Below are 17,134 nucleotides of genomic sequence, written 5' to 3'. Positions count from 1 at the left end.
TTCATTAGTACAGGAGTGCATACCATATTTTCTGATTATTTAATGAGAAATTTGTACATTATTTATTGTTATTTACTTTAAATCTCTTGGTTAAAGTTTAAAATCCAGAATGGACTGCAGCTGTGCTTTATTTCTGGTCAGGACCAGATTTGAAGATGTAAATCAAATCTAGGGATCACACCACTCATGTTGGATTCATGATTTTATTTTTTTTATCATAAACTGGGAATTTTCCTGTGTCTTTACTACTTGTAAACACCATAGCCAGAATAATACTTTAGCTAGAAAAGCTTGATATCTGAAATATCGTATGCATGTGAATGTTTTGTGTCTCTGTTCCTTGCGAGATGCTTAATTCCATTCATAGAAGTTTTTTTGTTTTTTTTTTACATTTGGTTCCTGTTTTCCTTATTTGTTTATTTCAATCTCCCACATGTCTTTGCCTCTTCTCTTCCTTCCCAGCCTTCTTTGTTTTGTCAGATGAATGGATTCCCAGATTAAAGAGCCTTGCTCATCCGTCCTGGAGAAGGCGAGTCATGTTTGGATTAAAATGGGTCACAAAAAAAACTGATCACAAATATCTTTCTTTGAGAAGCCTATTATTTTTTTCCCCTCTGTGCTGTGCGGCTGTGCGGGGTTTGTAATGGCAAGCTTTGGAGCTGCAATGTTTTTTTTCTATCTGTTACTAGAGTGGAAGGATTAGCTGCCTCGTTTGCTCAGGATGAGCAGCCCAGGAAGCTTTTAGCCTAAGCTCATCATTTTTCAAGGAGAGCTTTGCAAAGCAAAGAATTTTGTGACATGAAGCACCAACAGATCCTGGAAAGCCACACATTATCACATCCCAGTCTTTTTAAAAGTAGAACTCCCAAGTATACACTGTAATGCTGCACAATAGAGCAAAACCCTAAATTGTAGTATTGGATGAGCTATTGTCCAATATTTCCTAGCAACAAAATGTAAAGTATGTGAGATTCATAATATTATGGGACCACAAGTCAATCACAAGGCACAATTATTTATTGCATTTATTCAGGATTTAGTTTTTCTGTGCTAAATAAAAAATAGCTCCCCTTTGTATTTTCTCAGTTGAGATTTATTTTTCTTTTATCCTGGAAAATTATTCATATTGTGGATGGATGTGTCTGTGTTAAAGTTTCTTTTTTTAATGCATTTGTTTGTTTTTTTGCTGGTTCATAGTGTCTTTACACTATAAATGTGGAACTTTCAAGGTTGAATGTAGGCATGGACAGGGGTGGGGGCAATGTCCCCTCTAAATGCTGCGACCCCCCCCCCCCCATAATGGGATGGGCAGCAAAAATCCATGGTAAAAGTAAAGACATTTAAAATTATAGCAAAAACATAATCCACGAAAAAAACAAAAACAAGCAAACAAATATGAAAATGAAACAGACAAGAACAGGATGGAAGTACAAACAGAAGATAAATGCAACCACAACAGGGCACAAGCCAGTGTCCTGCTGATGCCTGTCCCAAGCCGGGTAAAAGCAGAGGGCAGTTTTAGGAAGAGCATTCAACATAAAACTTTATGGACATATCAAATAGATCAAAGGAGAAGACAAATTTCCAATGTCCAATCTGCGTTCAGCTCTTGTTCTACAATTACATGACAGCAATAACACTAAAAGGATTTACTTAGATAAATATATTTTTGGAAATTAAAATTTAAATTGCTTCTATCAACAAATATAGCTTTCCCTATAAAGAAAAAAATATTTGTGTAAATAAAGGTTTTCTTGTATCTTGAATGCAATGATAGATCCGGTAATGGCTCCACATCCCATCATGTGCAGTTCAGTTGCTGGGACAACAGTGTAGACCATGCCTTGATGCTTTCCCAAGCTTTTTAGGTCACTTTAAGGCAACTGCTCATTGAACTCTGTGTTGCTAAAAGCGAACAGAAACTCTAATGCTTCGCTTCAAAGGTGTGCTCTCAGCGAACATGTGAAGGAGCTCACAACCCCCTGAAAAACATATGAATTAAGCATGATAAAGAAGGGAGCGCACATCCATGCATGTATGCTTGTGCGTGATCTTTTTTGGCTCCAAGTCAGAGTGAACTGTTCGCAGGTTTCAGCTTGACCGAAGGCTACGAGGAGAAAGATGGAAGGAATAAGAGAGTGGATGGAAAGTGACAAACTGAGAGTGGGAGCCAACGTGTTGTGTGAATAAAAAATAGACACCAGATAGCTCTTTGCAAGGTGTGGAGAGCCCAAAGGAATCAGACACCCAAAGCTTTTTAGGCAGTTAAACTGTCGAGGAATTAGTTAAAGTGAAAGAAACATTAGTTTCCTGTTCAGAAGGTTTTTTTTTTTGTTTGTTTTTTTTTTTTTTTGTGGTGCAGATTTATTTCCGTATTTAACAGTGTTTGAATAAAGTGCAAAAATTAAAAAAATAATTCACTGTTACTATTATTTTTATTAAAAACGATTATTTTCTGTATTAAAAATAATTAAAATAGAAATAAACGTTCACAGGTTTGATTCAAACCGATTCAGATTTGTAGCCATGTGAGCAAGAACATTCATACATGCAGACTTTGTCAGTCTGCCAGAGAGGCCAGGGGAAATATAGAGAACTGTAGATGCTTTCAAACAGTAGCATTCTGGACACTTTATGAGTTCTAATCTGAAGAAAATACTTAAATACTTGTCTTCTAGATCCAACACAGAATCTTGTGGTGTCATGATCTGGATTATTGACAGCCTTTACAGACAGAAGTCCCAGATATGCAGATAGAGTGTAATACTATAATTACTATTTACTAATTTACTATAATTCCGCACATACTAATGCTGTGTTCACACCCAACAAGATCGGTGGATCAGGGGTGCCCAGTTTCAATGTTAAGTCTATGTACATACATAATCAAAGGTCCCGTGTCAGGCCTGCTGTTTTGGCCGGTGCAATGAGAGTTTAAATGTCTGATCTCTGGCAAAGAAGACGCCTCGCGTCAACCAATCAGGAACTTAGCTTTGGCCCGTGTCATGTTTATGACGTGATCAATGGAAGGAGCCAAAACCAACAAGGAGGAGAAACTAATCGTTCTCTTCCTGAACTTCATAATATTTTTCCTTTTTCCATTGCGAAAATAATGAAAAGATCAACAGATTTTATTTTTGTTATTTTTCCCTTCTCGGAATAATGCAGGGCAGAACTACCAGTACCATGTAAAAATGCAGATTACTCTTTCAAAAAATTGTGATATATTGTCTTTGGTGCAGTCTTTGGACATATCAGAATATACATGTACATCTTATTGTGACATTTGCATTGTGATACGTATTGTATTGCCAGACACAGCGCTACAAAGAACATTTAAAGGACTTTTAGGGATCATCTCATCCATGTAAGACTATTCCAATTTTATTTAGTCTAATCTAACTCTTTTACTGAAACATTTACCAGATCTTACGCCTTTCTGTTCATATGGTCATATGGTCATATGTTAGACATCTAGCTGTTCCAAAAGCCCACACCTGTTCTTAAGTGTAAACCTCACTTTTTATATATATATATATAAAGCACAAGTCGTAACAACAAAGTGTACCTCTTCCTCACAGAAGATAAATGTGAAGGCAGGCCTTGCTTTAGGCAGCTAAGCAGCTGACAACACGAACTGTTTTGTTCATATTTATTTTGTCATTTTGTCTGAAAAGAGTTGTGGACATCCTGAATGTGCAGACAGCTCCTGCAGGGACTCTGTGTGTACATTTACAGCGTGCATTCTGTCAGTACCAAGTCACTGTTAGATAAGCAGCTAAAATCCAAGCTGAAAATATCTGCTGTCAAAGTGCCCAATGGGTACACAACGCTCTCTCTGTTAAAGGACTTACAATAATATTTACCCAGCATGCATCTCTGATGACAGCCCTCAAGCTGCCATGCAGCCCCTCAAGTAAACAGTGGGAGATGGAGGGGATATGAGGGAAGAGGAGGAGGTTAGGCTCAGGGTACAAAAGTAAATAATGATGCAGGATTGAATGGTTTGATTCCAGCTGGGATGCTTGTCAGATTAACAAAAACAACTAAAATGGATGAAGATGGAGAAGGAATAAAGAAGCTACATCCTGGCTTTGTGTACGCTATTATGAGGATGCAGTAATTTGTGGTTTGAACATTTTTACAAACCTTTCATTTTCATATTGAATTTTAAGAGATTACTAATTTCTAAAGTTTGTCATTTCTTCTGCATAAAATTGCTGTGAATGTTTTTTTTTTAGAGACTTAGGCTTCTTTTTAAGATCTTGTGATCTACCGTATTTTCCACACTATTGGTGCACAGTTAATGAATTGTCTATTTTCGAATTTATGTCAAATATAAAGTGCACTGAACTACAAACCGCATTAGATGCGACAAAAAAGTCAGAGATTAGTCCATCAGTCAGTCAGACTTTATTAACTGCATTCATGGGAACTCTAGAACTAGAACTATGTAAGTAACACGTAATTCTGAAAATCCCTTTAACATCAGTAAACACAACCTGAATTAATCCATGTATAAAGTGCTCTAGATCATACTGCTCACTGCCATTTTTTTTTAAAAACATTAATGCTTTTAAGTGTGCTTTATAGTGCGGAAAATTTGGTACTACCATCCATACACAACCTATCTCATCCAAAGACTGATGGTGTTTGACTAATCTGCTCTAAAGAAGGCTTACGTTATATTGATAACACCCGTGACGCGCGTTCAAGTGACCACTTCCAAGGAAAAGTCTATGTAAACGCCTGTAAATGCACATTTCGGGCTTCCGCATTTAAAAGTCTCGCGTTCATGCATAGCTATACAAGTTTTTACGACCGTCTTTGGTCTCTACGTACCAAACACGTGTCCATTGCGTGTTCATTGAAGATTAAACCATGGGGAAAATTGACCAATCAGGTACTCAGATTTGATAGTGACGTGTGGATAGCATCCCTTTTAATTCAAGGAAGTACCAAGTGTTTGAAAATTGATCATATAGGAGAAATTAAAATTTGGGTCCGGAATTCTATGATCAAGTCTGTGGAATAGAGCTGTGAAAGAAAAAGCCTGGAGCAAGGTTCAGGAGATCTGCACCGCTTTGACATTTTGCACTAGGCCTCTTCCAACTGTAGGTGGCGGATGTGTGCTTGTAAACAATACAAAATAAGAAGACACCCCTCTGTGCTTTTCCATTGTGAACACTAAGGGTTAAGTGTGTTCAAGATCTCACGCTTAGCGCGTTTTTAAATGCATTTCAAAATCCGGTGTGTCAGTTACTATTAAACTGCACCATATAACATATTTTGCAAAATTAAGACTTATACAACATATTAACAAAAAGAGGCCTGAAGTTAATATTTGTCTTTCTTTAAGGGACCTCTGTTTTTTCATTTCTTTATCCATAAATAGGAAGCACAAACCTAAAAGACAGAAACATAACTTTACGTCTAATATCACAAGCCAGAGGTAGTCAAAAATGTAGGTTTTAAGGCCAATATTTAGTTGTTTCTTGCAGCCATCAGTTATTTATGTGCGTTACTTACAATGAAAGGACAGTAGGGTCTAACTGAAAACATTGATTTGATCTAACCTTACAAAGACAAGCAAGTACCCTTGCTACTAAAAAAAAAAAAGCAAAAACAGAAAGGTAAATAAAACTAGAATTAAAACTTACTTAATGCAACAGCAACAACTATCCCTTTCTGAATATGAAAAATGCAACGAGACTGAAAACAGATCTATAACATTTTGAATGCTGAGGTTTTTTCTGGTGTGTAGTAGTGTGTGGTGCTGTAATGGACTGGTGAATCATCCAGGGTATACCCTGCCTGGCAGTGGCTGGGATAGGCTCCAGCAACCCAGTGACCCTGAAAGGGATTAAGCAGGTTTAGAAAATGGATGGATGGATGCAAGTTTTTATTGAGTAAAGCTGAAAAAGATCAAGACCTCTGTCTTTGTCTTTTTACCACACATAAACAATTAACCACGGTATGTTAATTAATAAATTGGAACGGTATGGCATTAGGGGGTTAGTGCTAGACTGGATCAGAAGCTATTTGAGCAACAGAAAGCAGTTTGTAAAGGTTGAAGGTGCTTGTTCCCAATGTTTGGACATTGTTTGTGGTGTCCCTCAGGGGTCGGTTCTGGGACCAATATTGTTTATTTTATATATAAATGATTTATTTCAGGTTTCTAACAAATTACGGCTAGTTCTATTTGCTGATGATACAAATGTGTTTTGTGATGGGGATGATTTGCAGCAACTCATTGAAATTGTTAAGAAGGAGTTGGAAAAAGTGAAGCTGTGGTTTGATGTAAATAAGCTTTCACTAAATTTAAGTAAAACAAAAATGATGTTATTTGGTCACCATAAGGGTAAAAATAGTAACATTGACATGCACATAAATGGGGTGAAGCTTGAAAGAATTTATGAAAATAAATTTCTTGGGGTCATAATTGATGACAAACTTACCTGGAAAGCACATAGTAGCTACATACAAGCTAAACTATCCAGAAGTATTTCTGTCTTAAATAAAGCTAAACTGGTTCTGGACCACAAATCACTCCGCATGTTATACTGTACATTAGTTTTACCATATTTTTCTTATTGTCTAGAGGTTTGGGGGAACAACTATAAAACAACATTACATTCACTTTCAATACTTCAGAAGAGAGCAATACGAATCATTCACAAAGTCAGTTACCTTGAGCACACAAATAGATTATTCATAGAATCAAAATTACTCAAATTTTACGATCTAGTAGAGTATTGTACCGCTCAAATAATATTCAAGGCCAAAAACAATTTATTACCGACGAATATCCAAAGGTTATTTATCACAAGAGAGGAAAAATACAATTTTAGGGAAAAAGATAAATTTGTCATACATAAAGCACGTACAAATAAAAAGAGATTCTGTGTTTCAATTTGTGGAGTGAAGTTGTGGAACAGAACCAGTGAAAGCTTGAAACAATGTCCAAACATAAAATAATTTAAATATAGATACAGAAAGATGATCATGGATAAATATGAGCAAATACAAAAAAATACAGAATGTCAGCATTTATAAATCTGCATACTTTGACAATACGTTTTGTTATTCATTTGCATGTTGTTTGGAAATGAAAATTACATGTATATATGTACATATACACTTGGGTATGGCCCTGGACTTTGATGGTGGGAAAGTAAGGGCTTAAGGTAAAGGGGGGTGAGAGTTTATAAGATTTTTCTTCTTCTCACTCCCTTTTGGACTGGTGTTTATATAATTTTGTTTTGTTTTGTTTTATATATATATTTTTTTTTTAACTCCCAACCTGTTTTGCAGAAAACAGGATGAGATCTTTGTCCACTGACACTAAGTTTGTTTAATCTTCATCTATCAGTCAATACGTCACTGAATTATTCATCTACATACTGTATATATATATATATATATATATATATATATATATATATATATATATATATATATATATATATATATATATATTTTTTTTTTTTTTTTTTTTTTTTTAAAGCGTAAACTTGTATATCAGTCAAAAGAGAGCAGTCTGCTCCCAGTTAAGTGGCAGAATGCCAAAGATGCAAACAGAGAAGAAGGATTTGGATGGTTGGCACCTATGTAAAAGTCTGTGCAAAGTCATGTTAGACTATAAGAGACAGTCGGTTTAATACTGCTATCCTGGTGAAGTAATTATTCTGGGAAATTGCTCTTTTTCCATCTTGATCCTGTTAGGAGCAGCTTATTCTACTCGTTTTGCAAAGAAAGCGAGGCAAGAAACTGACACAGTAGAAATATAGTCAATTACCCAGTCCTAGATGATGTCCCATTGCAAAATTTTAGCGGGGACCCAGCAGGACCAAAATGGAACGGAATTACACATCATGCTTGTTCCTCGTTCCTCCCACAGTGGTCCCTTTTATCCTTTTTTCCTCTTTCCTGGCTGCTGTTTCTTTTATGTTTTTTACAAGTTCCCATTTAAGACTTCCAAGTCTGTAACAATGCACAGCTCCGAGGCAGTCTAGCGGGGAGCTATTATCATCTCTGAAGACAGTTGGAGATACTTCTAATTACTACTGAATTACTGCAGTGGAGATGGGCTCATCATAGGAACTGAGTAAAGAAGATACAGTCAGCATACATTCTAAATCCACCCCTTTTCTTCGTTTGTTTGTTTGTTTGTTTTATCCAAAACCTTTAATTTCTTTCAAACAGTTTGAAGCTGCTGAAGAAGATATATGTTTTTTTAGGCTCCATAAATGAAAACATGTTTAAAATTTAGTTTGGAAATGTCAGATTCATGTGCTAGTAGACACAGCACACTCACTGTAAATTTAAATCCAACCAAAGCTAGAAGAACATCCGAACAACGTCATGAAATAAAACGTGAGATTGATGAAACATTGGCAAAGATATTGTAGACATTGATGAATTAGCCTTGAAGCTGAGCTAATGCTCTACTTTATTTCCACCAAAAACATTAATTTAAGAAAAAAATCCCTTTAAGAAGTTTAGGTGCCGGATTTCCCGCTCTACGAGGCGCACTTAAAAGTTTTCATTGTTTCAAATAATTGACAGTCCGCTCTTTAATCCTGGAGCACCTTTTTATGGGTTAATTCTGGCTACGGTAATTTTGAGAGTCAAAACTTCAGTCTGATTTTTTTTTTTTTAATGAGTTACAAATATAGTTAAGAGTTATTGAAAATGCGCTAACGCGGCCAACGTGTAGCAGTGTTGGACTGCATTTTATTAGGTGTTGCAAAGAAGTTTGGAAGTTAGCGTAGTCACAGTAATGATTAGTGGTATTAGTCTTTCTTATGTGTTGCAAACAAGGTTGGGAGTTACAGATTTTAATACAGTGCTGCAGCTAACATTGCTACTGGAGCGTGTCACAAAGAAGCTCTAGAGTTAATCAAGCCTGACTGACTGACAGACTTATCTCTGATTCTTTTGCCTCATCTCTACAGTACAATGCGCTTTACATGTGACATAAATTCGAAAATAGGCCATTCATTGACGGTGCGCCTTATAATCTGGTAAGTATCTTGTTGCACACTTTAACTTCAGTTGACCTATCTATCAATGTTTTTTTTCTTCTTCTCTGCTCTGAAAAATAAACAGCCACTCGATAACTGGTCATTGTCTTCTTAGCTAGATATGTTGTCATTCTGAATCCAGGTATCTAGAGAAAGAACCAATAGGCTGAATTAACAAGCATTGTTGTTGTTAAAATAATGCAGTGGGATAGTTTTATTATGATTAGGCCACACCCCCATTTTTTTGCAAAGTCAAGGAAAGAAAAATACAATATATCTAAAAATCCTACATATATCACCTGTATAGTGGGGTAGTCAGTAATTATTTTGTCAAACTCTCATTTAGCTTCTCTTAATTAACAGAAAAGGATTTTGATCAAAGTGACTGTCAATCTTAAGTTGTTAATCAGATCATGTGGAAAGTGATTTATCAAAACAAAAATCCTCATCCACATACATCTAATTTGTGTGTTTCGGTTGATTCCTGCATTTTCTATTTTGTTTTGAAGTGTCGGGAAATGTACATTTGTCAGTTCAGGCGGATTCCTGTCTTCCTCCTGCTAATGAAAAGTGCATGACTCAGTGCCTCCCCTCCAGCACGAAGTTGAACTTTCATCAGGCTGTAGTGAGTGTGTAGATAATCAAACGGAGACACAGTCCAGGATCCAGTTTGTGTGGAGTCTGATTTGACACCATAACAAAGTGCTCTGACCTTGCCAGATGCAAATTCATGTCCCCTGTTTATGCATCCGCCATTTGGCCAGTTGCATCTGCAGCTAAAGCTCGTCTTTCTCCAGTTTCAAGAATCCAACAGCCCTTCTGAGCATGTCTCCTTTTGGCCGTTTGTTGAGTTGGCGTCGGCTGTGGTTGTTGCCACGCAAGTGTCTCTGTTGTCACGTGCGTCTCCTCCGACTTTGCGGCCCCGGCCGGAGCCTCTCAGGAGTCATCCCCAGGAAAGGCATGACAGAGCCCCAGTGTTTGGAAATGGCTGCGCTGGCAGCGATAAGCAGTTCAAAGAAGAGAGCGCATTAATGTAATTGGCTGCCAGCAGCACATTTGCCTCATCGTCTCATATCCGCACGCCGTAGCGCACATTCACCCGCGCATATTATTGGAGAGGGCTGCGTGAGAGGTGGGAGAGGATGGAGAGTGGAAGAGTGAAAGAGAGATGAAGGGAAGGGCAGATATGGAGGAGGGAGGAGTTAGGGTCCTCATTGTGTTCCTCATTAAGCCATGGGAGACTCAGAGAGGCTGAGAGATGAGATGAGAGGTGTCAGAGTTAAATGTCAGGTCTGGGAGGGATGTGGCTGACTTTTGAGAAGCCCCACATACACAGACACACACATTCTGGTTTTGGTGGATTAGAAGGACAGTTTTTATAACAAGCTTATTTCAACACTAACCAGACACCCCTTTCCACTCATGCTAAAAATTTGAAGTGAATCTTAAAAAAATCTATTTGAGCCATGAACCACAAATCTCACTTCAAAGTTGTAATAAACACATCAGAACTCAAAATACAAGAACCTGACGTCACACACACACACACACACACATTCAGATAGAGAGAGGGGATCTGCTGCTTGCTGAGTATCCTCTCAACTTCTATCCTCCTCCTAACTCCTTCGTCCCTTTTTCTCCTCAACTCACCTAGTTTTGCCACCTCAATCTTTCACTCATTACGCCAAAACTCCTTGGTGCCGTTGTAAAGTGAGTTGTTGGTTTTGAATAGCTTCAGCTACTCCTGTGGTGTAGATGATGGCTACTTCCATCAGCTAATTTCAAATTCTGCCCATTGGAGGAAGAGAGGAAAAACTGCTGGCAGACTTCCACTGCTATGATGAAATGTTTCCACCAAAGGTGGTGTGAAGCTTTGAAGTGCAGTCTCTCATGCCTGTATTCCAGGCAGTTTCCTCTTCTGTCTGTGTCTGCAAGTTTCTCTGTGGTTTTTATGCTTATTCTTTGGTCCTTTTTCCTACAATCTCGGGGTACCTTCTCTCATTTTCCATGTGACTCTTCTCTGTGATATAAGCTGAAAAGGCAAGCATATAACATACAAGTAAAGGTCGTAAAGCACAAACTTTGTGGAGCAAACCCTTTTAAAATCTTACACCATACAGTATTATGAGTTTGGACAAGTTGTAGGTCATCGGGTATAAAGATACTTTAAGCATTGCTGTGTTTTTACTTTTTATTTTCTGTATTTTTCGGAGAATAAATCGCTTTTATGACTAGGGTCATTTGGAGTATTAGTTATATATAAGTTATAACTAAGTTATAAGTTATGTTGAGTCTCATTTCAGTTAAATTGTTGCAGTGAAATGGAAATGATATTTTGGGTTATGCCTTTTTTTCATGTATCGCAAGTTATATCGTCATCTCAATTAATCATTAATATTGCAAATTGTGAGTTTTCCTCATATTGTGCAGCCCTATATATATATATATATATATATATATATATATATATATATAAGTCACACTGGAGTATAATGCTACATTCAAAAGCAAATAAAAGGTTTCATGCAGTAGATTTTCTTTTATCCATGGATTCACCTCTATTTTCTCCCTGTAAAGCCTACTACATCAAATAATTGACAGAAAATTCTATTTTATTTTAATTCATATGTTTAAACTCTTTGAAATCCACAAAGAAGAACTTCAATATCATCTCTTTAAAAGATATAGATCGTATCGTATGAAGAATTATGCATTATGAAGAATTAATTATCAACAAATTTTGCATTTTTTTAATACAGTAATCAGCCCACTCCGGCCCCATCAGTGATGGCGGGTCAGGAGGGGGCTGCGAGGGTGAGAGCAGGTAGCGCGGAGGGCCACACAACGCTGCTTGCAGTTGTAATAATAATGTTGTTTCCTCAAACTCTAAATGTTTAGAGACTGAAAAATTCTAGGAAAATTTTTCCCAGACGTGTTTCTTTTCGTCTATAGGTCAACCATTCAAATTAGACCCAAAAACAGCTCACAAGAAGCTCCGTCTGTCCAACGACTGCCTGACCATGGAGAAGGATGAGAGCTCGCTGAAGAAGAGTCACACCCCGGAGCGCTTTGGCGGCACCGGCTCCTACGGAGCTGCCGGAAACGTCTTCATTGACAGCGGTTGCCACTACTGGGAGGTGTTGCTGGGAGCGTCAACGTGGTAAGAGACCCATCTATGAATCTGCACGCAGGTTGTTTGGGGAGATTTAAATCACTGCTGTCATACAAATGAATGTCTCATGTCATGTGTGTATTGTAAACATTCTGTAACCTTTCCAACTTCAAAACGTTTTTTCCGCACAGGTACGCAATAGGCGTGGCTTATAAGTCAGCAGCAAAAAATGAATGGAACGGCAAGAACTCGTCTTCATGGGTATTCTCCCGCTGCAACAACAACTTTATGGTTCGGCACGATGGGAAGGAGATGCTGGTGGAGGCCAGCCTGCAGCTGCGGCGGCTGGGTGTCCTGCTGGACTACGACAACAACTCCCTGTCCTTTCATGACGCCATGAATTCCCAGCACATCCACACCTTTGAAATCTCCTTCCTCCTGCCGGTCGTACCCACGTTTATGATCTGGAACAAATCCGTCATGATCCTCTCAGGTCTTCCCGTCCCTGATTTTGTCGATGGGGTGGCCTCAGATCTTCAAGAGCACCAACAGCAGCAAATGGGCCTGTGCCGGCAAGAATCGCCGTATTTGACAGGGATGAAAACCTGTCACTGACCGGCGCGGAGACTCAGAGGTTGAGCTACCGGAGGATGACAGCGGGACAGAGCTTGGCTCAGATCCTCACGAGTGAACAAGCTGCTGTGGCAAAGAGTGTTGGAAATATGCACACGGGTCTGGAAAAACGTTAGTCTCATATTTCTTTGAAGCCATTCAGACTTCCACATATCCATTAACTCAGAACATCAGTGTGTTAAAGTCCCCTGAGGCTGCAAATTGATAGAGTTGGACCATTTCAGGTCCTCCTTTTTTATGTGAGGTTGCAGCTGATTTGACCCACAGGCAGAAGACCAAAGGTAAAACTCTTCATGTTGAGCATTTCCTGTTTATAGTTCTGTGACACAAACTGAAAGTTTCAATCAAATACACTTTTTTTAACAGAAATTACTCGGCATAGATGCAGATGGAGCTGCTGCCTCACTAACTACTGACGTTTTTTTTATTGATGCATTTCTGTCACTCAAGTTTCAGCAGCAAGTTTGAACAAAAACCAAATTGGCTTTAATAACATGACAGAAAATACAAATGGATGAGGCTTTTTTTGAATAACAGAAAACCGTAAAATGAGAAACGTAAACCACTCTGTCATCTGTTTACTCATTATTTTATAAAAATAAAAAAAACATCAAGGTCAGCTGTTTTTCAAATTCATACCTCTTTTTTTCACTTCCATTAAAGCTCAATAAATCACATCCTTTGCTGCTATTACAATTCTTTATCTTTTACGATTAAGTTTGTACTGAAAAAAAGGTTCAGGAAATGTAACTTGTAATTTAAATTATCTTTGCATAAGTAGAATGCTGACAGGAAGCCAGATTTTCCTCTTGAAAATCAAAAAATATTTGTAAAGCAATATCTTTTTAGGAAAAGTGTCAGTGATCAACAAAGCAAAAAGTTTGAGTTTCAATTAGCTAATTCCGAAAACTGTTAAGGCAGCTGGAGTTACAGGAAGAGTTGGAAATAAAAAAAAAAAATAAAAACACATATCTATCCTGAGTTGGTATGTTGCCTGAAAAGCTGAGGTGTTTACAAATAAGGATGCATTTTAATGCATAGGTTGACCAAAAAACAGAATAAAAAGGTGCAATTCATAAATTAACCACAAGCACACAGGCAAATAAATCCTAATTTACTGTATTTTTCACACTAAAGGAAGAACCAGATTATAAGGCCCACTTTCATCGAATGGAAGTTTTTGAATTTTTATAGCATATAAAAGGCAAATTTAATTATAAGGCGCATTAAGGGCGACAAGATTTAGAGATCTTCTGTTAGGCAGTCAGACTTTATGTAACTTCAAAACTTGTTTGTGAAATGCAACACTTTAGCGACGTTGACCTATTCACAATTCCTGTAACTCCCAACCTTGTTTGCTACTAAAGAAAACAACTGGCATTAAGATGGAGTGCGGTGTACCTCTCAAAATCGACATCAGAAAGCACAACTAGAATAATCCATATATAGAACACTCGGGATTACAAGGCGCTATCGTTTGTCGAAGAAAATTAAGACTTTTATGTGTCCCTTATAGTGAAGAAAATGCGGTATTACTGATTTAAAATTACCATAGAAATAAAGTTAGTTGCGATGCTTTTTCAGAAATCTTTTCTTACCTCAGTGGTGGAATTTTATTTACCCACAACAAAAGTTTTATCTTAGAACTGTCCACTAATGGGGCCAAAACTAATATTTAGGTTAAAACTAATGTCTAGAATAAAATCAGCACCTCTAAAACACCATGTTCACATAAAAACCCATTTCACACAAAAAACATAATTTTCCAACATCCCATCCTTTAAAATAGCAATAAGAAAGCTAAAACTGAGGTGGAAAATTGAAGAAATCAGTGTCAACACCTTGAATATATATACTTTAAAGTTATTATGTGATGTGAAGCAGAGAGAAAACTCTGATTTTGGGATGTCTCTTTTGATCAGAGTTCTTGCATCCTGTCTAACAGGGTAAATGGAGGTGGAATAATTGGCATGGCTTTCTCATTTGTAAGTGTACATTAGGAATCCAGTTCCTATTCGAACCCACACAATTATTAAAACTTGCAGATGACTCAGATGCTGGTTGAGAAGTGGGTTTATAAATATCCTGTTGTTGCTGTGCATGTGTTGTATCTTTCCGTGTCCATCTATGACTTTAGTCTCCTTGGTCAGAGATTTGACCCGCTGGGTCCCACTTGCAACTTCCAGGGAGTATTAATGTGGCCTCAGATGTTCACATGGGGAGAGTTGGCATCATGCGGATACTCCGAGTGTATAAACTGATTTATTTAGAACAAATGTGTTATTTATGGCAGAAAAAAAACAATGTACTTTTGGTATTGATGGCACCATGTTCATGATGCACTTTTGAATTAGCACTATTTCTCCTAGTGTGTGGTGAAGTAGATGAAACCAAGTGACAGGGCAGTGATGGGGAGGGCAAGCGACAAATCTACTGCTGCTTGTGTTCACTTTCTACGCTTTCATCTTTATTTGGGGGAATATTCCCAAATTAGCCATGTCTGGAAATAGTAAAGACATTGAAAGACAGTAGTCCCTCAAAAGCACTTTGGAACATAAAAAAACTACAATTTTCAGTGTAAAAGTTATTTTTTATTTTGTTATAAACACAGCCACGGACTTTCCCTCCTCACCACATTTTTCAGCAGCTTGAATTGTAAATAAAAAAAAGTTAGAGATTTTTTCATTTTATTATGATAAGAACTGAAAACTGTAACTTTTCAGGGATGAGCAGAGTTATGAGTTGATTTAATGTGTTTCACACTGTCAACAACACTGTTTTGCTCACACACACACGTCACGTTCTGTTCAGGTGGAGATCGATGCATGACACATTGTGAAATCCCAGGGAAATTCAACTTCCTCTGTCAAATATTTCTTTGTCTGGCTGAACATTTTACCCACAACTGCCTGACCTAAATTTCCTTTTCCTTCTTTATTTTTCCTGCCATCATTCTCTGGCTGGAGCTTTTATTTTCTTAGTGTTTGGATTTCTCGGCCTGGTGCAGGTGGACGGCTGATCTTCAGGTAGCAACGCTGATTCAGACAATCAAATGTGTGATGTATATTGTTGCGAATGCAGATTTTAAAGATGACTTTGCAGGAAAAGTTTTCACGTTGAGTGATGATGAAGGGTGGGTTTAAGGAAAAAAAAATAGTTCAGACCTTTGAATTTGAGCTGAAACATGTCCTGTCTCATCACCATGCATGTTGTCAGTGTTGACTCTTGTAAAAATATTTATTTTTCTGGCAGGTTGTAATAGGATTGGCTTGAAAAAATCATAAGAAATACTTCAATTAAAGCACAAGCCTGGATCGAATTTTCTTTCCTGCATCGCAAAAATCCCATCAAAGTAAAAATCTGCCCGTTTCATCTTCCAACATCAGCATCCGTGACCTCGACGCGATTGAGGCGCATTTTACAATAATCAACAGGTCAAAGGTCACTCATCATGAGTCATATCACCTGGCTTTGGGTATATCTCATCATCTTGTTGAGTAATGTCAGTCACAGACCCTGAACGCCCCCGTGGGTTGATTTGCGATCTGGACTGACAGACTCGACTTATCCGCGCGTGTTCTTGGCTGGGTCGCTGCATGATGACGCGACCTTGCTGCCGGTTCATAACTCTCTCCTTATCTTGACGAGCTGATGAGCTGTCTTATCAAGGCAAAAACTATCATCAGTCTCTTTTTTTAATTATTTTTATTTTACAATGAAAAAATGTCATTTCCGTGCATATCCGTACTCCTGTTTTTGTGTCACAAGTCAGTATAGTAAAATTTACAAAGATTTTCAAAAGCTACCCCCTCCTTGTAGTGCAGTGTTGAAATCCTAGAGAAAATGCAATAGATTCCTCTCATTTTTCTTTTTTTTTTGTTGGGTAATTTGGGGGATTTAGGTTTTTTTTGTTTTTAACAACCGAACAAAAAAGTTTTCCTCTCCTTTTTTGGCACTGGGACCTTGAATAACGGAGCAATCAGAGCAGTTTTGTCTTCATGTAATGCTTTCCGTTTCCAGAGATATAAAAATTACTTTAGTCAGAGAGGAATGTAAATCATAGGGAGGAAATATATATTATATAAAGTTGTATAATAAACAAAATATATATGAACCAATGTTATTTATGTGAAGTCCAATAAAAGATCTGACTGCAAAGAGTTCTGACTCAGTTTGTCTGCATCCCTTTAACCATTTAGGGTTCATAAGGATCACACAAACGTCAATGTGTCTTTTTCTTGAGAATTAGCTCCATCTGTTGTTAATGGCTCGAGTTCCTTGTTATACGATCCACGTTCCAACTCTGAACAACTGCCCTGCAATGAGGGGTCACACTTAACACTCTGATATCCCAGGGCCAAAC

At 37.7% G+C, this 17,134-nt stretch overlaps 1 protein-coding gene across 3 annotated transcripts in view; it reads left to right on the top strand.

The window, feature by feature from the left end:
• mid2 (midline 2) overlaps positions 1–16,931 on the top strand; it is a 180,949-nt gene extending 164,018 nt beyond the window's left edge. For all 3 annotated transcript variants that reach the window (XM_023959096.1, XM_023959095.1, XM_023959097.1), the window contains 2 exons: positions 11,979–12,186; positions 12,330–16,931. In XM_023959096.1, the coding sequence (XP_023814864.1) occupies positions 11,979–12,186; positions 12,330–12,753 (632 nt within the window). In that variant the 3' untranslated portion in view covers positions 12,754–16,931. The remainder of the gene's footprint in view (positions 1–11,978; positions 12,187–12,329) is intronic.
• Positions 16,932–17,134: the final 203 nt, after the last annotated feature.

The sequence above is a fragment of the Oryzias latipes genome, chromosome 10, assembly GCF_002234675.1.
Source record: "Oryzias latipes chromosome 10, ASM223467v1".
Classification (NCBI taxonomy): Eukaryota; Metazoa; Chordata; class Actinopteri; order Beloniformes; family Adrianichthyidae; genus Oryzias; species Oryzias latipes.
Note: the sequence above shows the minus strand (reverse complement) of the source record. Positions and strands in the feature narration are given on the sequence as shown.